The sequence below is a fragment of the Geotrypetes seraphini genome, chromosome 8 (assembly GCF_902459505.1).
Source record: "Geotrypetes seraphini chromosome 8, aGeoSer1.1, whole genome shotgun sequence".
Taxonomy (NCBI): Eukaryota; Metazoa; Chordata; class Amphibia; order Gymnophiona; family Dermophiidae; genus Geotrypetes; species Geotrypetes seraphini.
Genome location: NC_047091.1, coordinates 126,093,962 through 126,112,558, shown reverse-complemented (window position 1 = coordinate 126,112,558; position 18,597 = coordinate 126,093,962). Strand labels below are relative to the sequence as shown.

General features: G+C 40.9%; 1 protein-coding gene across 2 annotated transcripts in view; it reads right to left on the bottom strand.

The window, feature by feature from the left end:
• Positions 1-10,102: 10,102 nt before the first annotated feature.
• Positions 10,103-18,597, bottom strand: part of APC2 (APC regulator of WNT signaling pathway 2) — a 95,685-nt gene continuing 87,190 nt past the window's right edge. For both annotated transcript variants that reach the window (XM_033956760.1, XM_033956761.1), the window contains one exon: positions 10,103-17,577. In XM_033956760.1, coding sequence (XP_033812651.1) covers positions 11,955-17,577 — 5,623 coding nt within the window. In that variant the 3' untranslated portion in view covers positions 10,103-11,954. The remainder of the gene's footprint in view (positions 17,578-18,597) is intronic.

The following is an 18,597-nucleotide window of genomic DNA, read 5'->3' as shown; positions in this document are numbered from 1 at the left end:
TTAGGAACAAGAGTAAGGAATTTCTGGGTTTGAAAATTCAAATGTTTCCAGATGTTAGTAGAGAAACTCAGAATCGTAGACGTCAGTTTCTTTTGTTGAAAGCAGGAGTTACACAGCTGGGTGGCATTTTCTTTTTACGTTTCCCATGTAAATGTATAGTAAGATATCGAGATAATAAGTATGTGTTTTTTGAGCCATCTCAACTTACAGCTTTTCTGACACTGAAACGTCTGGAAAAAGAGGGTATAACAACAACTACCACAATAACAACTAAGTAATTGTTGGACTTGGTAATAGAATAATTCCTCAAGTCAGACACATGATACTGTTCTTTATTATATAGAATTTAAAATTGATTTCCTTAAAAGTTCACTCTTATATATATCTTGGATCACATAATTATTGAGGACTTGAGATTGTCCGATTTGAATTTTGTTCTTATTATGTTAATGATTTACTTATTATTTGTGTTCGATCTGACAATCTTTCTGTACAAAATGTTTTGATTTTGTTAAAATTTTTAAAATGATAAATAAAGAATAAAAAAAAAAAAATCAATATAAAACAATTACAACATATTGCTCATACAGTATTATTCCCATTGAAGATTAATTATGCTTTAACTTTAATATTATTTATATTGTTCCTATCAAAGATTATATAATACCGTGTTCCCCAAAAATAAGCCCTACCCTGAAAATAAGCCCTAGTCGTAGGCAGCCACGCCTCCCCCCGCCACACAGCCGAACCGCCAAACCCTGCTGACCCTCCATCCTTCCCTCCCCGCCAACCGCAACCATAAATACTTTGCTGCAGAGGAGCATCGGGCCAGCAGTACTTGCAGGCTGCTTCGCGGCCTTCTTGCTGGGGCTGTCTGTGTACTGATGACATCAGTACACAGACGGCCCCAGCAAGACATCATCAGTAAATAGACGGCCCCAGCAAGAAGGCCGCAAAGCAGCCTATGAGTGCTGCTTGCCCGACGCTACTCTGCAGCAAGGTATTTATGGTCACGTTCGGCGGGGATCGGTTAGGAGGGAAGGATGGAGGGTCATCGGCGGTTCGGCTGCGTGGCGGGTGTTCAAGGGTTCTGCATGAGGGATGGGAGGGAGGGAAGAATGGAAGCTGGGAAAGGGTTCTGCTGCATGAGGGATGGTGGGATAGAAAGATGCTGCAGAGGGAAGGCAGAAGGGGATGGGTGAGAGGGGAGGAAAGATGTTGCACATGTGGGGGAAAGCAAAGAGGAAGAATTGGAGTGAAGGAGAGGAAGGGAGAGATGATCATGTACATGAAAAAAATAAGCCCTACCCAAAAATAAGACCTAGTGCCTTTTTTGGGCCCCAAATGAATATAAGTCATTGTCTTATACAGACTTTTGATCCCCTATAATCCCTCAAGAGCTCTATGTTCCTCTTCAACTCACCTTCTATCCGTTCCCTCATTTAATCATATTTATACATTATGTACATCTATTTTCGCAGTAACTGCTCCTTCTATTTGGAATGCCATCATTGGATCGGTTCAAATCTAAATTAAAAGCTTTTTTATTCAGAGACGCACAATCGGGATTCAGAGCCAAATACAGCACGGAGACACTACTAGGAACACTAATGGATACTGCAAGACAACACCTCTGTACAGGTAAGAAAATCCTGCTGATACCTTGAGAAAAAGCGACCAAGAATCCACAAAAACAGCATGGATAGCAACAAACTGAAAGTACAAACAAAAACTGAAAGAAAAAAGAAGGGCATACTACTCGAAACAAATTGGAGATGGACCCCAAGACTCAAAAAAGCTATTCCAGCTACTAAAAGTCCTCACAAACACAACACCATACATAGAGAACAACAATTCGCCCCCACCTACAGCCACCCTCTTAGCTACCTACTTCAAAAACAAAATCCTAAATATCAGAGCCTCTTTCAACGGAACACCCTCACACATAGAAACATCATTTCCACAAACAGAAAAAGACTCAGCAGATAGAACCTGGTCCCATCTCTCACCTATAGAATGGGCAGAGTTCAACAATCTTTAAAATAAATACAGCCATGCAGCCTGTGACCTCAACCATTGCCCCCCATACCTACTGAAAAACTCAAGCATATTATTCCGCTCCCTACTTCTACAATGGATATACTCATCACTACGAGAGGGTTATTTCCCACAAGAACTCAGTGAAATCATAATAACTCCGATATTAAAGGACCCTAAAGGAGCAAAAGACAAACCATCCAATTACAGACCCAATGCCTCAATACCATTGTACATCAAACTGATGGAAGGTCTCGTAGCAAAAACTTTAGCCTCTTACCTAGAGAATTACAACATACTCCACCCCACACAATCGGGATTCAGAGCCAAATACAGCACTACTAGGAACACTAATGGACACTGCAAGACAACACCTCTGTACAGGCAAGAAAATCCTGCTGATACAACTAGACTTTTCTGCAGCCTTCGACTTGGTAGACCACGACATGCTTCTACAAACTCTCGATTCAATAGGAATCTCAGGCAAAGTACTTGCATGGTTCAAAGGATTCCTACAATCAAGAACTTAAAGAGTCAAAACAATGCAAGAAAAATCAGAACCATGGTCCAACCCCTGCGGAGTTCCCCAAGGATCACCCCTATCACCTACACTATTCAATATATACATAGCCTCCCTCAGCTACTACCTAGATAATCATGGCATAATTTCATACAGCTACGCAGATGACATCACTATTCTCCTACCCTTCGACCAACCAGAACCCGTCATGACAAGCACAATACACAAAACTCTTGATTCAGTTGCAATTTGGATGACAGAGCACAAATTAAAACTTAACCCTGACAAAACAAATTTCATCCTACTAGAAAACAACAAAACTCCAACATTAACTAATCTTGTAATAAACTTGATCTCATACCCAATACAACCTACACTAAAATTGCTAGGAGTCACAATTGACAGAGGCTGCACCATGCAACCCCAAATTAACAAAATAATAAAGGCATCGTTCATGACCATGAGAAATCTAAGAAAAATCCAAACATTCTTCGAAAAGAAGCAATTTCTACTATTGGTACAATCTCTTATCCTTGGGATGATAGACTACATACTATACCTACCTTGTCCTGCGACCATGATGAAGCAATTGCAGACAATACAGAATACAGCCCTGAGACTTGTCTATTTCCTAAAAAAATATGACCATATCACAGAGGCATACCATGACTCGCACTGGCTTCCAATAGAAGCTAGAGTGCACTTCAAATTCTACTGCTTACTTTACAAGGCTCTCAACTGAGAAAGCCCAACCTACTGGAATAACCAACTAAATCAATCCACCTCAACCAGACACAGAAGATCCCACTCACCCATCATCCAAAGATGTCAAACGAAAAAAACTTTATGATAACTTAATAGCCTCCAAAGCAGCTAAACTGGACAGACAAATCACCACTCTGTTATCTTTGAGTACAGACTATAAAGCCTTCAGGAGAGACATTAAAACCATACTCTTCAAAAAACACATAAAACCTATCCAGCACAACCAATCCCAACCCAATATCCAACACTCTATTTACCCTTAGATCTCTCTAATACTCTTTTATCTACCAAACGTTATCTAAAACCCATAATTTCACCCTATTCTTATCTCCTAAAGACCTCCACTTCCCTTTGGTAACTCTTTACCCAATATATATTACCTTAAAAATTCGATGTCATCGCTTATTCTATTCCTTCAAATTTTGAATGTAATTTTGTTTTAGTTTGGATGTAATCCGCCTTGAACCGCAAGGTAATGGCGGAATAAAAATCACTAATGTAATGTAATGTCTTATCTTCGGGGAAACACGGTATTAGCAACCTTAAAGGGGAAGAGTGTGGTTAAAGCTACAACCTCAGCATCCTGAAGTTGTGGGTTCAAGCCCATGCTGCTTCTTGTGACTGGGAAAATCGCCCAATCCCCCCATTGCCCCTAGTACATTAAATAAATTGTGAGTTCACCAGGACAGACAGGGAAAAATGCTTGAGTACCTGAATAAAGTCATGTAAACCATTCTGAACTCCCCTGGGAGATTAGTATAGAAAATTGAATGAATAAATATCTCTCTTTTAAATGTCCTATGTTTCCATTTATTCTTTGTTTTTATATTATGTAAAACCGCTTTGAATTTTGATAAGGCGGTATATCAAATTTTTTAAATAAACCTGAAACCTGATTATTCTTTGATTTCTGTCAACATTTTAAAATGTAATAGTTATGTTATGTTGTAATTGTTTTGTTGATTTTAAGCTATATTTATGGAAGGACCCTTTACTTCCAGAATCTTACCGTCCCATATTGCTACTTTGTACAGAGGCCAAGTTGTTGGCTAAGATTTTGACTAATTGCCTGGCTCACATATTGCCTGGGGTTTTATAAGATTTGCAGGTGGGGTTTGGTAGAGGTTGTTTTGCTGCTGGAATGTACAAAAGACTTTGGCTTACCTGGAAGTGGTTGGGCGAGCTCAGAGGTCGTCTTTGCTGGGCAGCTTTGATGCAGAGAAGGCCTTTGGCCATGTGAATTATGATTTTCTTTTTGGGGTCTTGGAAAGCTATGGTATTGGATGCTTTAATGCAACAATTAGAACCCTTTATGCTATCCCAGGGCAGTTTAATGGTTGGCTGCCTGACAGTTTCCCAGTATTGCAGGGTACCAAAGGTGTCCTTTGTCTCGCCCCCTCCTCTTTTATTCGTGTTCTTTGGATTCTTTATTAAGAAAGTTACAAGGGGACTCTGAAATTTGTAGAGGGCAGATAGCAGTTTTGCAGATGACCTATGTATTGGTCCATTTAACTGATCTATAAATATCTTTGACTATTCTTTTAGAAAATTTCAAGGAATATGGAGACTTTTCAGGCTTTACTCTCAATAATCAAAAACCTAGTGTGGGAGGGCTCACCAACCAATATAATCCAATTGGGCTCTTTAACATATTTATCAATGATTTAGAGATGGGAATAACTAGTGAGATAATTACATTTTGCTGCCGACACAAAAGTTGATCAAAGTTGTTAAATCACAAGAGGATTGTGAAAATTTGGAAGAGAATCTTGTGATGCTGGGAATCAAAATGGCTGATGTTTAATGTGAACAAGTGCAAAGTGATGCATGTGGGAAAGAGGAACCCGAACTATAGCTACATGATGCGGGGTTCCACGGTAGGAGTCACTGCCCGTGAAAGGATCTAGGTGTCATCGTTGAGGATATGTCGAAACCCTCAGCGGTGGCTAAGAATAGAATGTTAGGAATTATCAGGAAAGGAATGGAAAACAAAGATGAAAATGTTATAATGCCTTTGTATCACTCCATGGTGCAGCCGCAACTCAAATACTGTGCGCAGTTCTTGTCACTGCATCTCAAAAAAGATGTAGCAGAATTAGAAAAGGCACAGAGAAGGGTGACGAAAATGATAAGAGATGGGACGACTTCCTTATTAAGAAAGGCTAAAGTGGCTATGGCCCTTCAGCCCTGAAAAGAGATAGAAGTCTATAAAATACTGAGTGGAATGAGTAGAAGTGAATTGCTTGTTTACTCTTTCCAAAAATACTAGGACTAGGGGACATGCAATGAAACTACTAAATAACAGATTTAAAATAGACCAGGGAAAATTTTTCTTTTCTCAACATGTAATTAAACTCTGAAATTCGTTACCGGAAAATGTGGTGAAAGCAGTTAGCTTAACAGTGTTTAAAAAAGGTTTGCTTTCCTAAAACAAAAGTCTAAAAGCCATCAGTTAGATGGCTTAGGGAAATCCACTGCATATTTCTAGGATAAGTAGCATAAAATCTGTTTTATTCATTGGGATCTTGTAAGGTACTTGTGACCAGGATTAACCACTGTTAGAAACAGGATATTGGGCTTGATGGACCTTCAGTCTGTCCCAGTATGGCAGCTCTTATGTTAACATCCATTGTCTTTTGGAAATAACACAGCACCTGTTTGCTTTGTGGAGATATCTTCCTTTATCATTAAGTAGTTTAATTTGTTTATACCAGATGGCTACCTTTCCAAAATGGTTATATGTTTTACAGATCCTTACCATTCAGTTGCTTAAAGCTGATTTACAAAAATTAAACAAACTAGTTAGCTGCTTCTGTTGTGGAGGGTAGCAACCTAAATGAAATCTGAACTATGTGTACTGGGGTTGGAAGTATGAAGGCTTAGGGCTGTCTAGCTTGGCAGCATCTAATTATGACTGTTTGGCATGACATCTCAAAGATTGGTTATTGGGCACCTATACTCCCCTAGATATAGAGAAGGCATTGTTGGCTCTGGGGCACCTGAACTATCCGCTTCGTGCCCCATACAAGTTACCTAAAACATTGCAAAAAAAGTTGTTTGTAACAACCACTACAGGATTTTTGGCATGTTTTAGTGAAAAACTGGGAAGGGGGGCAGTCCAGACATTACTGACCAGTTACCACTCAGAAGTAATACAGATTTCATCCTTGGATTAACCAATGAGGTATTTGTTCAGTGGGAGCGAGTAGGGCTTGCATTGTTTCATACTTCTTAAGAGCTGATGAGACAATGAAATCTTGTGAGGTATGTAATGAAATACTAATTTGTCCAGGAAATCAATTTGTCTACTGTGTTTCCCCGAAAATAAGACCTAGTACCTTTTTGGGGCCCAAAATTAATATAAGACAGTGTCTTATTTTCGTGGATGTCTTATTTTTTTCATGTACAATGATCATCTATCCCTTCCTCTCCTCCACCCCAATTCTTCCTATTTCCTTTCTCTCCCCCATATGTGCATGTTCCCTCCCCTCTCACCCATCCCTTGTGCATCAGAACCCTTGCAGCTTCTATCCCTCCCTTCCTCCCATCCCTTTGTGTAGCATCTTTCTATCCCCCCCACCCCACCAACGCATCTCTCCCTCCCATCTGAACCGCGAGACCGAAATAAATACCTTCTAACAAACCGGCAGCAATCTAGACAGGCTGCTTTGCAGCCTTCTATCTTCCAGGCGTTCCTCTGCCGTGTTGCTGATGACATCATCAGCAACGTGGCAGAGGAACGCCCAGAAGATAGAAGGCTGCAAAGCAGCCTGTCTATATTTCTGCCAACGCTGCCAGTTTGTTAGAAGGTATTTATTTCGGTCTCGCAGTTCAGATAGGAGAAAGGGATGGGTCGGGGAGGGGAAGCGCTGCTGCTGGCAACTAGGACTTATTTTCAGGGGTAGGGCTTATATTAAGACCTACCGCAAAAATCATGCTAGGACTTATTTTCGGGGTAGGTCTTAATTTCGGGGAAACACGGTATTTACAATTGGCTCATTATGTTCGCCATTTATCATGGGAGAACTTTCGCCAATCCATAGGAAAGCAGTTGAAGATGTTCTTTTAATTTAAAGCCAATAGAGGCTAAGGTAACAATTTTGGAACTTCAGAAGTCTTATCAGTCTCTGCTTGGGAACAGGATATGAATTGGCTGGTGGAGTTTATTAATTTCCCTCAAAGGGTTAAAATAATTCCTGAGATATAGCCCACATCTCAGATTATAGGGAGTGTCAATAGAGTCTTGCTTAGAGCCTACTTCTGCAAGGTACAAGCTTTCAAGACTAAAATTACTGATTCCCTTCTGTGTGGGAAATGCAGTACAGTTGAAAGTTCATTATATCATGCTTTTTGGATATGCTCTGTCATTTATACTTTTTTGGAAGGAGATTTTTGCTTATTTGAATAGGGTGTTGAGGTCATAGATCCAATTCACTTTTGAGACAGTAATATTAAATCATGGCGAGCTTCTGGGAATAAGAGGTAGAGGCCATAATTATTTATACAAAAAGCATGTTTGTAAGGATAATATTTTATTCTACAACAATGGATATATATAAGGATGTCCCTTCCTTTTGGCACTGGAGGAATCAATTGCATACTTTGATGTTATGGGAGGCTACAGGAGCAAATCTTACTTTCAAACACAGAAAACGTTTTTTTGAAATTTGGCTAGAACATATTCAATTTTTATCTCCAAGAGCTAGGAGTATGATCTTAAACAGACTACATTTTGTAATCTAATTTAACTGGCCTCTAAGATTAGGTGTGGCTTCACTTCCTTGGGAAAAGAGGTTGGAGTGCAGAAGACGGATATGGTGTAAGACTTGGATCTCATATATTTTTGTGTGATGGCCTAAACTTAATGTGGTGAAGGGCTATGAGTCAAGGCTCTTCACCTGAGAGGATTACATTGTGCTATGTTCTTTTTTTACTTTCACAATTTCAGGGGGAAAGAGGAATGAACTTGTATACCACCGTTTTGTGGTTACATATTCATAGCAATTTATATATAGAGAGGTACTTATTTTGTACCTGGGGCATTGGAGGATTAAGTGACTTGTCCATGGTCACAAGGAGCAGCTCTACCAATAGGCCACTCCTCACTGGATGAGAACTCATTACTTATGAACAACATTAGTAAGCACAATGTGGTGGTATATAGCAAGGCCAGAATAATCAAGGGAGAGGGAGATTTAGATCAAAATATAAACAGGAACATATGTATGTTGTTCAATTATATGGTTTTCCATATCTTCTTATTAATAGTGAGCTGCAGATGTGTCCTTACCTGCCTGGATAACACAAGTTGATGACCAACAAATGTTGGAAGACTACAGAGAGGGTTAGGAAGGGGGTAAAAGCAGGAACTGGCATTGTTTAGAAAGAAACACCGAGATGTTGTATTGTTTGTTGGAATGTTTATTGAATAATATTAAAAAAATGATAGAAGCTAAGTTAAAATTATGTTTATTTAACAGTTGTTGTTAGCCCCTGACAAAAAGTGGCCAAGTTGGGTGTAGGTTTCAATTACCTATTCTTCAATAAACTATCTGATTTTTAAAAATTTTATGTCATCGCTTATTCTATTCCTTCAAATTTTGAATATAATTCTTGTTTTAGTTTGGATGTAATCCGCCTTGAACCACGAGGTAATGGCGGAATAGAAATCACTAATGTAATGTAATTTTCAAATTGCTTGGTGTGGCATGTCTGCTTCTTTTATATTTAGATTACAGTTTAATAGAATGAATGAATAAAATTCAGAATTAATATTTGCCAAAGCATCTACCTGTCTGAGAGCTGTGCTGGGAGCCCCTATCAGTCATCAACTGCCTGACTTCTAAAGCAAGAGATGAATATTGGCATCCTTTACATTATCTTTACTTTGGGATGCTGATGGCTACTTGTGATCTGGATTGGCTACTGTCTGAAACAGCATGTTCAACCCCATGGCCTTTTCATCTGATCCAGCTTGGCTCCCAGACTGCTGGAAGCCAGTGAGATGGTAGGCAAGAACAGGAAGTAGTCCTGGAGATAGTGGAGTGGAAAGTCTTTATTGACTGAGGCTTTTAGATCTTACTTAAGGCTTCAATAAGAGATACAAGATGTCTGCACCGGTCCAGTCATCATCTGCCAATATTAAAAAGCGGCAGGGGCAATCAAGTGTGTCTGCCTAACTGACTGACTGTTGCATGTACAACAGACCAATACACAGTGGACTGCAGCAAAACTTCATATTAAAAAGTACACAAATAATAAAGCGCCTAGAAATGTAATGGTAAAAATTATAACGTATAAAGCTGCATATCTGGCTTATCTCTCAGCAAACATGAATGCAGTGCTACTTATATAAGAGAGCTTGCTGACATCACATAAAAACATGTCACAGGCAAGGTTGTGATACTACCTGGAGACCCACAGTTTCTTGTAGGAAAAGTAAAAGACATCAATAACATGTTGCTTTGAAAAGGAAGTGTGTCCTGCTTCAACGTTCTGAATGCAAAACACCTCTCTGGAAATATATCAGGTCGCAGCTCTTATCAATGCAGTCAAAGAAGCTAGCTGGGACCCATGAAGGAACACCCTGGTTTCCAGGAAAGTGAGGTGCAGAATTGTTTGTCCTGGAAAAATTGATGGAAATTTAAACATTAAAGTTACAAAGATGGTCTTCCATAGAAACAGTGTTTCTCAACTCAGTGCTGGAGTACCCCCTTGCCAGTCAGGTGTTCAGGATATCCATAATGAATATGCATAAACTTGATTTGCATATACTGCCTCCATTATATGCTAATTTCTTTCATGCATACTCATTGTGGATATCCTGAACACCTGACTGCCAAGGGGGTACTCCAGGACCAAGTTGAGAAACACTGGATTACCAGATCGGCAAGCACCTAATCTTGAACTTTTTTTTTTTTATGCCTCATATTCTCTTCATTGCATTTCATGTTCTTTAAAAAAATCAGTCAATTGCAGGGCAGGGACTGAGATATTAGTGGGATCTGAAATGCTATCTTAGGCTTTAATTCTTAAGTAGTGATGAATTGCAGAGAAATTTTTTCTTGTGCTATTGTTTCTTAAATCCTAAATGGAGGAAGCTAAGGTGGAAATGTGCCCATGAAAATATGTAAAGCTTGTAAGGAAAACTTGCACTATTGTCATAAAAATTTCCAGTATAACACAGACCATTCTCACTATCAGACTCCCTTGAAACATAGACTATCTCCAGTGCCCCACAAGAATAGTCTTCCAGTCCCACTGTCAGTCTCTCAGCAATGAATAGATCATACCTACTGTCTCTAGTATCAGTCTCCTAGTGCTCCACAGCTCAACCCAAGTGTCACCGTCTCCTGTGGCATACAGATGATTCCCATTATCACAGAATTATCACAGATGATACCCACTGTTAGACCATCCTCAGTGGCACACAAACTCTTTACCCTTCTTTAGCTTCAATGCATCAGTGATGTTCCATTGTAAAATATACAATGTTTACATTCTAGCTGCCTCACCACCATGGCAGAAAAGTGGGTTACAAAACACAAAGAGGGGCAAATTAATTGTTAATTATCTAGTCAAAATAATTACAGTTGTTCAGCCTCCAGCATTGAAAGGTTTATACCTTCTGTCACTTCTACATCCATGGTTCTGAATGCTATTATTTGTTATCTGTCCTCCTCCTATCTTTTAATCCTTAGGTTCCTCTTGAGGTGCATTGCTCATAATTAGTTATTATAATTGGGTATTTGATGCTGATATGCAAGGCCTGAGATGCATGCTTTATCAAATTCACTGTTGGCTTTAAGCATTTTTTAGGGCTCTTCAGCTGCTTGTAGGGTTGCTTGTGTCCATGAGAGGGAATAAATGAGACCATAGAGATCATATACAGCTAAAATCTTACATGTTAAGGATTTGTCAAGAGATTGGGGGTGAAAGGCAGAGAAGCCTGTATCATCTTCTTACAGACATAAGGTTGACAGTGAGAGAAGCAGTAGTGATCTGATATCTTTAATTCTCCAGATGAATCCTTTGAAACTACATCTTTCTCATTAAAAGCACAGTTTATTCTAAGACAAATTTATCAGTAATTGGGCAAGAAAATGCCCTGGAGCATCCCTCAAGCCCCACAAAGTGCATTCATCCTGCAGGGTTTGAATTTGTCAGTGTTCCCCCTCCCCCTTGGCAATATTGGTTTTAAAATTATTAAGGAAAAATGGTTCATGGGTTCAGATGTCTTTGCAAGCAGGATGTACCCTGGGTCAGAGCAAAAGATAAGTTCAACTCCATCCTTCTTTTTGTCCATAAATGGCAATATGTGTCCACTAGTAAGAAGGGAGGGACCCCAGCAGCACCTGTCTCACCCACTGACCAAGGTGCATGTACTATTTTGCTACAGAATTGTCCTAAACTTCCCGACAAAACTAATAAAGATTTTGATGTGTTCTTTTTTTATCTTTACTTTCCAAACAAGCAAAAAAAAAAAAAAAAGATTAGAAAGTATCTGTTCAGAAGCTCATACTTTCTAAATAAATTCACTTGGCATGAGAACTTTAAGCATTATTTGCCCCATTTTTCACATGAAGGTGCTATAGCCATTTGAGCTGAAACAAGGACTTCAAAAAACTGACCTTCACTGAGCTTGTATTTTTCCAGTTTTATCATTCAGTACTTGAACTGCATTTGAACTTGGGATGTAGTTGAAAGGAGTTACTCGTGCTGCCCTGCTGGGGGAGCTGTGCCTACTAACCAGCAAAGGGCTCACTGCAGCTGGGGGGCTTTCATGGGTAAAAGTGATGGCCTTTGTGCTTCTAGCCAGGCTGAATGCTACAGAGTCACTGTGGATGGGGTTGGAGCCCATCTGTTCATCTAACAGGGCCATGGTCCTGTCATGTACAGGAACAGGGATAATCTCCAAAGTTGGAGATGTGCTGGAATTGGTTTTTGTATTGGAAATGTCCTCTGTCTGCACTATTGCATCACTCATTTTCCTCTGAATATCTAACTGAGAGCTGGTGTTTGGCTCCTCCTGAGAACTATTCACCAAAGCCAGTGCAGAAGAAGGCAGAGTGCTCTTCAGAATATGGGGAATATCTTCATCACGAATCCTTCTCCATGTTCCTTTTACCATTAAAGGATCCTTCTGCTCTTCTGCAGTGTTCCCCAGCAACCCGCTGTCTCCTTCATTGTTTTTCTGTTTTGTGCAGGACTCAGAGCAGGGTGACAAATGAGTAGGGCTGCTGGAATGTTTAATATTAATGTGAGGAGAAGAAGAATACCTCTTGAAGGCCTCAGGGGGGGAAGGACAATTTTTCACAGGAAGCCTGGAAGGGCTCTCTGAACTTGTTCTCCTAGCTGTCATTTTGCTGGTGGGGGATGTTCTTGTCACCACAGGCTTCTGGCTGGATTCTGCTCTCTTTGGCACTTTAAGTTCCTCACACCTGGAGGAACATAAGAATACTGCTGGCAGCTGTGGTCGGCCCTTTCTTGGAGAAGCCTTCTGGGAAATGGGTGACAAGGATTTTGAAGAGGATAGATCTGACCTATGTCGCATGATCAGGCTGGAAGACTCCTTAATGAAAGTTAGCTGTCTCAGGAACCCAGATTTCTCTGACTCAGTGGCATGTGATCTAACTGGAGACATCTCCATTATGTTCAGCTTGTTAGCCGGCAATACTTTTTTCCTATTTGGGCTTTGCCTGGTTCCATGTACTTGCATCTCCAGAGATGAGGCTGGACACATTCCTGGTGTTGGCTTATTCGGCTTTTGCATGAATGGGATTCGGACAGGAGATTTCTGAATCTTGTGGTTGGTTGATGTAGATTTAAAAAGTGATTTTGAATTGGAAACTACCTGACTTTCTCCTCCTTTTATCCCTTGACCTGTTGGTTCTTTTTTCAGCTGTACAGGGGAAGGTGTCTTTCTTTGAGGTTGTCGAGATGGTGTTGAGTTTCTAGAGGACCCCGATAAAGGCCCTCGATTCATTCTTGCTGGAGGAGTGGCACTTCTTTTCAGCAAAGTGATATCCGCCATGTCTGAGGGCTTCACTGGTCTGTGTAAACTGTGAGACCTTGGTTGACTTGGAATGGGCTTCTTATAAGAGGCATCATTTGTAGTCACAGTTTTCTTTGGTGTGGATGTGGAACTGGAAGAAGGTGTCATCATGTTTGGCATATATATAACAGTTCTTCCTCTGAAGACTACAGGCAAATTGGGGATTGGCTTCTGCTGACCTGAACTTTTATTAGCTCTGGTAGTCTTTTTCTGTGTAATTCTGGTCTCCACCACTTTTCTGCCCTCTTGAAAAGCTTTCTTATGTGCTGTTGGACAAATTTCTGTTCTACTTCCTCTTTTATCTTTCTTGTCAAGAGCATGCTGCAGTGTTGATCCAACAGATAGCCCTGACATAAAAGATAGGATGGAATCTGATTCAGAGGAATGTTCATTGGCAAGACAGGCTGATGCTTGACGCAACCAAGTTACAACAGAGTTAGCACCTTCTTGGATTGCCTTCCACTCCACACTATCTAAATCAGATCCTTTATCTGATACCATTTCATCCACTAAATCTTGCATCCCCTGACATTTCCACTCTTTGCAAACCACTTGTTTTTCATTTACTTTACTATTGATTTTTGACTTCTGCCTCCGTTCTCCATTCCTCCTCCGGGTTGAGTGCTTCTTCCTCTTAGGCAAGGCAGAATGAATGCAGTTGTTGACCAAGTCATTATCAGAGTCTAAGCTCACAGAGCTCTGTGAGCTACTTCTTCCTTTTAATTTGGTGATGGTGGATTCCTTCATTCTGTTCCGAATTACCTGTCTCGCAGTTTTATTGAGAACCTGTGACTTTTGGTAGTCAAAAAGTTCCAAATCACTTAAGGAACTCATTGAAGAGCTGAGTGAATAGCACGGTGGAGTTTCATCCGCAATCAATTTGTTTTGAAATTTTGTAGCAGGCATTTTGGGTTTGCCCTGGGAAATCTGTTTTATACGTTTGTTCTGTTCTTTCTTCATTGCTCCAAGTCTATCACAGCCACCTTGTTGTAAAGCATGAGCGGGATCTCCTCTATTTTGGGGTGAGTCCTTAACTGCATCCAGCAAGTCATCTGAGTCATTTTCATAGAAATAATAAACAGCTTCTTCAGTAGGTGTAGTGTGGCACAGAGACTGAAATGTAAGGTTCTTGGGAACACATTCCTCTTTTGTAACCTGGCACACTTCTTGCTGAGAGCTAATGATATTATTCTTCCTTTCAGTTTGTATGTCTAAGTTAGCTAAGTTTTTCAGTGAAGGTTTATGGCTTTGTTTTGCATCAGTTGCATGATTGATCCTTGTCTTCAGCCAGGCCACATGGTTCTCTGATGCTTTGTGCTTTTGGGTGCTGGAGTTTTTAATGGGGAGCACATTGCTTGACTTTCCTTTCCAACTTGCTACAGCCTGAGAAGCAGGCATACTCCTCTCTCTTTGCCCCTGCGTGTCACTTGCATAGTAATTTCCCGATGCCGTAATGTTGGGTTTTTTCATCCTTCTCCCTCCACTTTGCTTCCGTGCTGTCTCTTCTTTCAATGAGTAGTGCAAAGTTTCATCACTAAGGGAAGCAGCACTGGAGAAATGAACTGGGGTCCCTTCGGCAGAATTGGTAAATGAAGAGTCATCATGCACCATGTCTTTATCCAGTCGATAGGTCTTGTTTGATTGAGTTTGGGCTGGCAGCAGCATGTAAAGTGGCAAGTGAAGAGGAGTTTTAGTTTGAGCGTTCAAACCCTGTGTTGGAAGATTGGAAAGGAAAGTGTTCTTCACCCGCCTGAGTCTGGGTGGCATAGCTGAACTGATGCATTCTTTCAAAATCTCAATATCATCATCTGAGTTTAGCTCATGATGTTCACATGTTTTCATCCCCCCCAGAAATCTTTCCTCTCTCTTATCCTCTCTCTTTTCATGCGCTATAAAATTTAAGCCGTTCTTCTCTGAAAATGGAGGGATCAGCTTCAATTCTACTTCTTTCTGTATGTAGTGCTCATGGAGTGGAAGAGCACTTAAGCTAGATGCACATGAGAAATTTTCATTGGGTTTCTCCACAGTGAAATATATCATAGAGTCAATATCTGGATGAAACTGGAACCTTTCCTTGAAATCGGTGATCTCCATGAACTTTTTAACATTGTTCTCCCATTGGATGTTGAATTGACTGGTCTCTTTCTCCTGGTGATTAGTTGGGTCAAAGGATGGTGTTTTACTCCTGCTTGGGGGCATTGTCTGTCCAGGGCTGTCAGGCAGCTCACTGGGACTTATGGTCCCACTGATCATCTCACTGCATGGATCACTCTGAATAGAGCTAGCAATGGAGGGGCTCTCAAAACTTCCCAGCGAACTAACAGAGCTACAGCGACTCATCACTAGAGGGGTCTCTTGAATGTAATTCTCTGATGAACTTGAGGGGGTCATATCCTCAGTCCTTGAAGGAGATGTTTCCCGTAGAAAGAGTTTGTCTCGCTTTGGCAAGGGGATTCCAATGGGCCTTGAAATTCCAGGCCCAGCAGTTTTCATTGTGCTCCCTTCAGAGATGGGTTTCTCTCTGCTTTTTTTCTTGGTCTTCTTAGAATGGACATTGCTCTTCTCCACTTCCAGTATTTCTAATGAGGAATCGCTAGCAATATCATTCTCACTATGGTTTTGTTCGTCTAAAATACTGTCAGCAGAAGAAAGAGAGGACAAAGAGCTACATCTGGAGAAATAGATTGGAGTATCTTCCATGGAGCATTTTTGTGAAGAATCTGGTTCTTGTGAAGTTGGAGTCTGAGCTGACACTTTCTCAGGTGCATTGCAGAGATCCTCACCTATTTGTGGTACAACATTTGGGAGCCAGGTCGGAGAGTTAGATCTGTTAGAGATCGTCACACCAGGGGTTAAACTACTATTATCTAAGACTTCTAGGACAGGGATATGCTGATAAGATGGTGAAAGTTTAATGGTATGAACCACCTTGTCAGCTAAGAGATTGCCAGCTGCATCATTTGTTGGTTGAAGGTCTTTGTCCCCAGAGTCATTAATTTTGTTTGAACTTGGGAAGATAACAATTTTCTTTATTTTATCATCAAAGATTTTTAAATTCACCTTTTCCTGTTCCACAGATTCCTTTATCTGAATCTGTGGCAGATAATTTTTCTCTGCTTTGTTTATCAATACACTTTTCAGGTCCAGCCTGCTGGGCCGCCTCTGGAACTCTTGCTTGTAATCCATGAAGGAGGCTCTAGTGCACGGCTTCATATGTTCTTGGGTGCAGTATCCATCACTAGTGCTGCTGCTGTTCAAGCTGTCATTGGATAAGCTGGTACAGGCAGTTTTCAGGCGCAAGAGGGCAAGTGCTCTGCTGGGGAACTCCTGTTTTACAAAGCTGCTGGAGTCGGAGAGCCTGCAGGGTGAGCAGGACTGAGCTCGAGTTTCATGCAGCTCATCAGAGCGACAGTTCCAGTCCAATCCATGATCCTCAGAGCTCAAGCTGAAGCTATCATCAGAAGATGTGTGCATGGTAGAGATATCCTCCACTACTTTATTAATCTTGGAAATCTTGTCTGTTAGTGTTTCAGTGGAAACCTCATCCTTGGGGTTCTGGGTTTTCTTCATCTCCAGTTGTGTACTAATAACTTCTTGTCCGGGTTCTGCACACCTCCCCTGGATAACACTCCTAGGTACTGACTGTCCTTGCAGGAATGAAGAGTTGAGAAACATAGACAGTACTGAATTATTTCCCATTTCCAGATTGTTAGATACATTGGGGGCTTCATCATCATCAAAGCAACCAGAGTCAGAAGCATAGTCCTTTACCAGACTTTCAATGTGTCTCAGAGGCTTCTTCATGTTTTGATTCTTTAGGCCTTGCTTTTCCATGGTATCAAAGGTCTCCACCAAATGCTTGACATCCAGTTCTGCCTCTAGGGCTTTCTGCTTCCTCATGTACAAAGAAGGCATGCAGGACCCTGGTGAAATGACAGTTGCATCCTTGTACTTCAGGGGTCGATTGGCCAGTAAGTTCCTCAGGGCAGCAGCACTTCCCATGGCAATCATCTTATGTTTGGAGTGGATCAGATTCCGAAGCATGCTCACCCCTCCCAGGTCCCACAGTAACTCCTGGTCCTTGCAGTTGCGGGCAGACAGATTCCACAGTGTCCCACAAGCATTACTGACAATAGTCAAGCTGTGAGACCTCAAGTGCTGAAGCAAAGTCTGCAAACAGTTATGGTCTCGGAGAATTTGTCTACAAGAGAAGATGGGAAATCTTTAGGCTAAGATTGTAAACATATTAAACATTATAAAATAGATTTTGTTTGAGGATAGTAGTAGAAAACTATTGCCAGACATATATGTAAACCTCTTTGGTTGTACCACAGAAAGGCAGTATATCAAGAATTTTAAAACATAAACACAAACATTTCATTTATAAATGTGATTGTGATTTGATTGATTTTAAAAAAATGTGATTGTGACATAAACTAAAATACAAGAACACATAAATCCATCTTGCAGTGAAACCAGGTGAAAATTTGAATGATCACCATCTTCTATCAAAAAGAAACCTTGTGTCCCCAAAATTGAGATGTGGATGTGCAAGCTTCCCACACACACTGCCCCGCCACAGAACAATTACAGTACAGGCAGCAAGCAGTGGAACACTCACTCTCACTGCCCCACCACAGAGTAGGTACAGCACAGACAGCAGCATTTCAAGCTTCACACAATCACACTCATTGCCTTATAGAATAGGTACCACACAGGCAGCAGCAGTGTGCACTCCACACACTCACTGCCTCATCACAGAAGAGGTACAGCACAGGCAGCAAGCATCACACACTCACTCTGGCAGCAGAAGTGCAAGCTTCACACAATCACAATCACACTCATTGCCTTATCATAGAATAGGAACCATGCAGGCGGCAGCAGTGTACGCTTCACACACTGCCTCATAACAGAAGAGGTATAGCACAGACAGCAGCAGGGCATGCATCACACACTCACACTCACTGCCCCACTACAGAATAGATGTAGTATGGGCAGCTGCAATGCAAGCGTCGTACACATATTTCTCTGTTTAAATATTGTTTCAAGGGGTCACTACTAGTACTAAGATTAGTAGATTCAGGCATTTCTAAATAATGTATGTTTCTTTATACGCTCCTCCCTCCTTATTCACGGTTTCGGCACCCGCAGTTTTGACTATTCGTGTTTTTTTGTGCCGGGACCCGCCCCCCTAGTGATTCAATCTTACCTGGTGGTCTAG